General features: G+C 43.3%; 1 protein-coding gene across 1 annotated transcript in view; it reads left to right on the forward strand.

Moving 5' to 3' along the window:
* Positions 1–6,373, forward strand: part of TRPM8 (transient receptor potential cation channel subfamily M member 8) — a 59,029-nt gene extending 52,656 nt beyond the window's left edge. Inside the window, exons 23-26 of the mRNA XM_012550092.3 lie at positions 712–811; positions 1,034–1,067; positions 3,671–3,762; positions 5,979–6,373. Coding sequence (XP_012405546.3) covers positions 712–811; positions 1,034–1,067; positions 3,671–3,721 — 185 coding nt within the window. The 3' untranslated portion in view covers positions 3,722–3,762; positions 5,979–6,373. The remainder of the gene's footprint in view (positions 1–711; positions 812–1,033; positions 1,068–3,670; positions 3,763–5,978) is intronic.
* The last annotated feature ends 1,597 nt before the right edge of the window (positions 6,374–7,970 follow it).

Genomic DNA, 7,970 nt, shown 5'->3' on the forward strand with positions numbered 1-7,970 from the left:
TCCGTATATGGGGAAATACAGACAACAGAATTGCTCGATGATTATGGAACAAATCAGCTTCTCTGATCATAGTCATGACAATTCAGTTATTAACCATGAGCTAAAGAAGATTCATTTACAGAAAGGACCCGGAGACTAAAATCCAAAAAGATGAGAAATAAGAAAGAGAAAATGGATAGATTTTTTCTTTCTTTCCCCCCCCCCCCCGTGGCAATTGGAGTTAAGTGACTTGCCCAGGGTCACACAGCTAGGAAGTGTCAAGTGTCTGAGACCAGATTTGAACGCAGGGCCTCTTGACTTCAGGGCTAGTACTTTATCCACTGTGCCACTTAGCTGCCCCTCAGATTTCTATTTTTTCTAAAAAGAATAATAGCGTTTCAGATGAAGGCACCAGAGAAGCCTGATTCTGAAGGTGATTCGTTCATTTAGCTTAGTACTTTTTTAGCAGTTAAGTTTGGCAGTAAAAGGAAAATGACCAGTGGCCAGTGACTGGGGAGCTGCCAGCAACAGTGGGCAAATGGATGCCATCCAACAAGCACTTACTCGGTGCCAGCTGTAGATGAGACCCTGGAGCTTATGTTCTCCTCTCACAGAACTCGCCTCCTCCTGGGGTGGGGAAGGAGAATCATGAAACATTTCCCCAAATACGTTCATGATCATTTGAAGGGGGAGAGAGAGCACTCATGGACCTTTTCTGCCTTTTTATTCAAGGTGTAACAAATGAGGATAATGAAACTCTGGCTTGGGAAGCTGTAATGAAAGAAAACTACCTGGTCAAGAGCAACACCAAAGCCAATGACAATTCGGAAGAGTACGTCCACTTTCCTCTTGTCGTTTTGCAGGTGTTCCTTTTATTCCTAAGGCCAGTGAGAGCGCCCAACTTTAGCCCTTCTCCCCAGTCGTTTGGCAAGCCTGCTTTCTGATAAGCTTGGCAGATAGTTTTTTAAGGGAGCATGGAACCCTGGGAAAGCATGCCGGTCTGAGAGGTTAGAGAATGGACTTTAACAGCCACCATCTTTTCTTCTCTTTGCAGAATGAGACACCGATTCAAACAGCTGGATACAAAGGTACTGTGCTCTTGGGGAGCAGGAGGAGGATGGGAATGGGGTGGAGGATCAGGGCTCTTGCTTAAATCTAGCCAGGTAGCAGTGACCACTCCCAGGAGCCAAAAACATGTGGCGAGACATTTGCAGTGGGAAGGACCTTAGAGGTCACCCAGCTCAGCCCCTTTATTTTGCAGTGGAGAAAATAGAGATTAAGTGAGCTGCCTGAGACCCCGAAGATTTTTACCTTTGGCAAAAGCAAGACTTGAACCCAGGCCTCTGACTCCCAAACCCAGGTTCTCTGCAAATCCTCCAATCCAGTCTGAGCTTTACATGCTTCTTTGAGGACTTGGTGCCAAACTGGATCAGAAATTTAGAGCTGGAAGTGATCTTTGAGATGCAGAAGTTCAGTCCTTTCATTTTATGGTGATAAATACAAAGGCCTGAAGAGGGCAAACCCAATAGCACTCAGACTTTCAGCAGCAGCAGAAACAGGATTTGAACCTGCAGCCTCATGCTCCAAGCATCACATTTTTTTTCTCCTACATCGGGCTACCTTTTCAGCCTCTTGGAAATCAAGGTCTTGGAGTGTTACGGGCACCATTGCGGCCTTTGTATGGGCCATAACTCCCCATCAAACTTCCAAACGCCCTGCTCTCCTGCCCTCCCCCTCCCGAGCAGCTGCCAGCCAGAACAAGACCTCTACTGTTGGCTGGCTGGCGGATCCCTCCTGCTCCAGTCTTTGTGTCCTGGAACTTTGGGGAGTATCTAGTGTCTAATGAGGTCAGAGCGAAGCGAACATGTAAAACTTGTTGCCCTGGGGGATGGCCAGACTTTTCAGTGTGGATATCGGAATGGATTCAAGGAGCGTTCCAATGAGGCTTGGAATTATAGAACCATTATGGCTTACTGAGAAGACCAAGTATCTTGAAGTGGAATGGCCCCCGAGGGCCTCTCTTGCTACAGGCTCAGAGACTGAAGAACGTTTGGGGTGGATCCATGATTTTTAAAGATGAACAACCATAATGGGCTCCTTGGTGTCCTGTCAGAGACATAACATTGACCAGTATGGACATTATTCTGACCCATTGTGACTAACATTTCTTAGACTCTTTTGCATTTTAGAAATAGAAGAATGATGTTTTCTGGCCGGGTTTATAAGATCACATTATGAAGTCTAACCATCTACGCCATTCTAGTAGCCACTGTTCATGCGTCCGTAATGTGTTCTCAGACAATCAGTCAACCATCAGGCAGCCAATAAATCAGCATTTATTAAGGGCTTCCTGTGTTCAGAGCAATGACCTAAGTGCCGGGGATATCCAAAAAAGGAAAAAGGAACACTTTGAGACGCACACAACCTGACAGAGAACGTGGCAATAGTCACACAAGATACCTACAGAGTAGATGGTGGGCAATAGCAAAAGGAAGAGAACTGCGCTCTTCAGACAATACAAATCCCTGGTGACATTTGGCTTGTCATATAGCAAGAGCAAAGGATAATTGATGACAGCCTGAAGATTCCCTTGATATCTCTGTCATGTCTGTAAAGCTCAAAAATACCCCCCACCCCCGTGCAGGACCATAAGTGACTCTCTCTATGGGGAATTCTTGGGAGGACATGAGCAAAACTGGCACAAAATGAGCAGGCTGGGGTCAGTAGGGTCAGCATCGCTGGAGAAAATATCCCAGTCATGAATAGCACATAGCCACATCTGAGAAAAAATGGGATGGAGAAAGCATCAGGTCCACTGCAACCATGTTGGACCAGTGATGCGGCCAGTGAGAAGCCATCTGGGGAGACATTATACTGGATTTGTGTTGTTTTATCAGTTATCCAAAATCAGATTCATGAATTAAAATGAGCTGCACATTTTCTGTTTGATAATTAGGTGAAATGTCATTGTTGAGATTCACTTGTTTTCATGTATACAATTTTTCATGATAGAGTTGGGTATTCTATTTGTACAGATGGGCAGCAGGGCATCACATGTGCATTGATTAGCCTGATTGTTGGAAAGCATCGTTTGCAAGCAAGGATCGATTCTTTTTTTCCCCTGAAGCGATTGGGGTTAAGTGACTTGACCAGGGTCCCACAGCTAGTTAAGTGTTAAGTGTCTGAGGCCAGATTTGAACTCAAGTCCTCCTGACTTCAGGGCTGGTGCTCTATCCACTGTGCCACCTAGCATGATCCCCACAAGGATCAATTCTTACAGCTCATTGCACATGATCAAACCTGAACTGTTATCTCATGAGGATGGTTCTGTGGCAGGGCTCCACTTGTGACCCTTTTTCATCTGAGAAAATTTTACATGATGCCAGATATACAGATAAATAAAATAGGTGCACAAATCAGACATTTCCTGATAATAAATCATAAGTTCGTGACCCACCGTTTAATAAGCTGGGGTTTATGGGAGAACACTGTTCACTTACTAACAGCTTATCTATTTGCTTTTAGGAAATACATGATGGATACAGAATAAAAAAGAGTAGCATGTGATATATTCTTTGTCCTCAAGATTTGGTTTCTATATCCAGTCCAGAGGGAAGGCCCAATGCAATGATTAGGAATGTGTTTCCCTAATTTGTAATGAATACTAATCCCTTTTTTTCCTTTTTCAAAGCTGAATGATCTCAAAGGCCTTCTGAAAGAGATCGCTAATAAAATAAAATAAATGAACACAAAATTCGGTCAGAAACCACCAACTGCAGCTGGGTAAGTGTTTTCCAGGCTTCTTTAATGGGGAGCCACACTGGCATGTTTTGAGTCTGCTTTAAGACAAATGTATTCTTCAATTGGGATCCTAGACAATGCATGATAAAGTCGTTGCTGGCAATGGCTGCGTCTCCATGAAACCTCCCAAAATTTTAAATTGTCTGATTTAAAATTGATAAACTTGAGTTACATTAAAATGAAAGATGACTTCCTGCTAATGCTCAATGGTCCAGTCATTTCTCGCAGTCATTCGTATCCAGCTTTCAGCTCACCATTGCCTGGGGCTGCCTTGGCAGGGCCAGACCAAATGACTTTGTGGACCTTATACGGCCCAAGAGCCTGACGTTCCCCAATCCTGACTTAGAGCCTTGTAGATTTTGATGGGATTTGGAAGAGTACAATGTAGGGTATTTATTTGTTTCTTTTACCCTCATCTTAAATTCATTTATATGACTAAATATATGTTATCAGAAGCGTGTACCCACAATATAAAGAAAATAAATACAAAGCAGCTGCTGGTGTGCTGGAGCTGTCCAAGTACTGAAAAAGTTGGGGTAGGGATATTACTAAAACAGCACAGGCTTAGGGGGCAGTATGTTAATGGGAATTAAAGAGACTTTGAAGAGAATTAGATCAGGGATGAAAATAAAATAGAATCTTTATCTTATATGCTTCATTCACAAGCGAATGCCAGATAGCATTGCTAGAGATTCCTAAACTGGGGAGCACAGAGTGGAGAATCAGGGGCAAGAGAAGTCCACTAGCATAGCTCCCATCCCAAAATTAGGATGCAACTCACACTTCTAAAACTAGAGTAGTACCCATCTGCCTTGCTGTCACCAAGACATGATGCACCACTTATGCCTTCCTGTTCCATCTCCTGCTTTTTGCCTATAGGGATTATCTTCCCCTGTTAGACAGAGTTCTGCAAGCTTCCCCCTGGCAAGGACTCACATGTTTTGTGTGTGTGTGTGTGTGTGTGTGTGTGTGTGTGTATTGTCATTGCTTAGTCAGACACAATGATAATAAATGCTACTTCATTCATTCCTTCAGCAATTCTAAAAACATGCTGAAGCCTTTACTATGCCTAATATTTTTGAGAAATATAGGGAAAGGGGACAGAATGAGAAAGGTACTAAATTATAGAAATTAGAGATTTCTTTTTAACTACACATCAAACATATTACAAAGAAATCTGGATTTGAAGTCTCTGACACTGGCAGCTATTGGTTTCTAGGGGAGTGACTCGGCCTCAGTTTCTTCATCTGTAAAAGAAGGATCATAAATTGTGTACCACTGATAACATAGGATTGTTGTGAGGAAAGCCATGTATATGTATTCAATTAACTTGAGTTGTTACTATTGTCATCCTCTGAACTCATCTCACAGTATCATCTTTGGAATGGTTTAAAGTAACCAGCTTTTGCTTAAAAGTAGGATAGTTAAGAGTGACTAGATTTGAAAGTGAGTAGTTAGGTGGTGCAGTAGATAGAATGGCATAGTTGGAATTAGGAAGACATCTTCCTGAGTTCAAATCTGACCTCATTCACTTAGTAGCTTACTGACCAACGCACTTCACCCTGTTTGCTTTCCTGCTCTATAAAATGAGGAGAAGGAAATGGAAAACCACTCCAGGGTCTCTGCTGAAAAAAACCCAAATGAGGTCACAAAGAATCAGACTCAACTGAACAGCAACAAGCCTTTCATTTTACTGAGGAAGAAACTGAAATCTAAGGAAGTGAACTCTCTTGTCCAAGGTCATGGAGGCAGCACTCAGCAGAGTCCGACCAATCCAAGGCTAATGGCTGGTCTGGCCGTCACACAGTCCCATTAGGATGGCCCTTTTCCTGTAATGAAAAAACCTGCAATGAAAATCTGTGGTCTCTGATGTGAATATCTTTCTCTCTTTCCCCTCAGCATAAAATGGCAGCCGCCCCTTCTCCTCATAGCAAGACAGCAGAAATCAAACACAATCTGCAGAGAGCTCTCCCCAGGGAGTTTAAAGTCTTTGAGTGTGTGTGTGTGGGGGGGGGGGGTGACTTAATCTTCAGCAAAAAAGAAAATGACCCACCATATTAAACAGGGGACAAGTGAGCTAATCAGAAAACATCTGCTGAAAATCCAAGTCAATAGTCAGGCATTCTCAGGGGAAAAAACTTAATGATGAGAATAAATGGAGTTTTTGGTTCTAAAAATGGCTTTTCTCTGTTTCCCAGGTACCAACTCCTAACAGAGACATCTTGGGATCACCATAAACAGTGAAAAGATAACTAAGTACTTACATAAGCAGAAATATCCAAAAAGGCCTTAACTGAGTTACTCTTCTTTGTGCTCGTGAGTGTGAGAAGGTGTTCTAAATGACCCTGACCAAATGATGTCTCAGAATACTGGGCCACGTGTTCATCCATGAAGATGGACATTATGTGGTTCTTTTCCTCTTGACTCAACCTTGACTCCTAGGCTGGTTCTCAGCAAGTACTTGATTATATTTTCTTCTTTCATATAAAGAGTTCCTATTATTCAATCACTTGTAGATTTCTGCATCTCACAGGACAGTCCCTTAGACAAAAGCTAGATCAAGACTTTTTCTGTCATTGGATTAGGGATGGTGCAGGGGGAGGAGTGTTGAATCTAGAGTCAAAGGAATTGAATTCAACCTCCTACTTTACTGCTTACTAACTGTGTGACTTTGGATAAATCCCTTAACCACTGTAAGCCTCATTTCCTCCTTCAAATATACCACGAGTTGTTTGACCAAGATGGCCTCTGAGATCCTTTCCAGATCTAAATCTCGAGCAATCTGATCCTCTCGCTCCTGTGTTCCTGATGGCCTCTCCCATCACATTCTCCTGCTTTACTCCTGAGCCATCGGTTTTCGGCAGTGATCCCAAGGCAGCACCCAGAAGAGCCCTGTCGCTCAATCCTAGAGTCACTACTCTCATTTTCATGGATCTTTCCCCCTTATCAAAGATGAACAAGCTATGCTTTCCATAATAAGATTTGCAAGAATTTTCTACTGGAGGAGAAGGAGATTCTAGGCAAGGCTCAGAAGAACATTGATTGTTCTCAAAAATGTATTTTCTATCAAGGGAGGATTATGGATTGTTATAATTTGCTGAATGGAACAGCCATGGCCACTAGGCTGGGATATCATGAGCAGATGAGTCCAAGAAGCGGGAACACTCTGGGCAGAAACTCCCTTCTTCTGGTTGCTTCCCATTCGGCCTCTGAGAGAGCTCTTCTTTGTGAGATGCAAGGATAAAGATAGGATTTAGAGGCACAGAGCAACTAGAAACGCTCAAAGAAAGCACTCAGCTCAGAGATGAAAAGGGAACCAATGCCGTCCCCTCATTACCGTGAGGTCAAGGGAATTGTGCTGAGAAATTGATGCTAATGAGGCAAACTTTCCTGCTGTCTTCAGGGCTCCTCAAAGAGTAAGGGTGTCTTTGCCTAAGAAAAATGTGGAGAAAGTTTAGGGGGGAATAATAACCGTAAAGACATAATTACAAAGATCAAACGGGGAGAGTGGAGCCATTTGTTTTACCCCCAAGGAAGTCAGAAAATGAATCTGATTTGAAGACAATCTACTTCACAATCTTAGGTGCTGAGGGTGGATTGGAAACAAAACTTGATTGAAACACATATCACCATCCCTCCAAAAGAATTAATGGGCTTGCCTAAGTTTTCCGAGTTATTGGTGGTCTTTTGACCAAGACTGTCAGGGTTCACCTTTTCTCAGAGCCCTGAGACCCGCCTAAATGAGCAGACCAGAGTCATAGCATAGTATCTTCATACCTGGCTGTAAGGCCCTAGGCGAGGCAGTTTATGGTAGACCTCAGAGAAAAGACAGTTCTGGTACCGGCTGACAGCCAGTTTTAACAAAATCAGAAAAGCAGATGAGGCGGTTATCAGTCTTTAAACTTTATACTAGAATGTAAGCTCCTTGGGGGGCAAGGACTGTATCTTTGTATCAAGGAACAGATATAGTGAATAAAGTGAGCTGAGAGGCAAGAAGATCTGGATTCCCGTTCCACCTCAGCCACTGAGTAACTAGGGTGGCCCTGGGCAAGCCTGCTTCAGTTTCTCCAACTCTAACATGAGGGAGGCTGGGCTCAGTGCTCTCTAAGGCTCTTTCAAGCCCTAAATCTCCGATCCTATGCACCTAGCAGAGCGCCGGCTTATAGTAGGCACTTAAGGGAGATCTGCCG

This window comes from Sarcophilus harrisii, chromosome 4 (genome assembly GCF_902635505.1).
Source record: "Sarcophilus harrisii chromosome 4, mSarHar1.11, whole genome shotgun sequence".
NCBI classification, from domain to species: domain Eukaryota; kingdom Metazoa; phylum Chordata; class Mammalia; order Dasyuromorphia; family Dasyuridae; genus Sarcophilus; species Sarcophilus harrisii.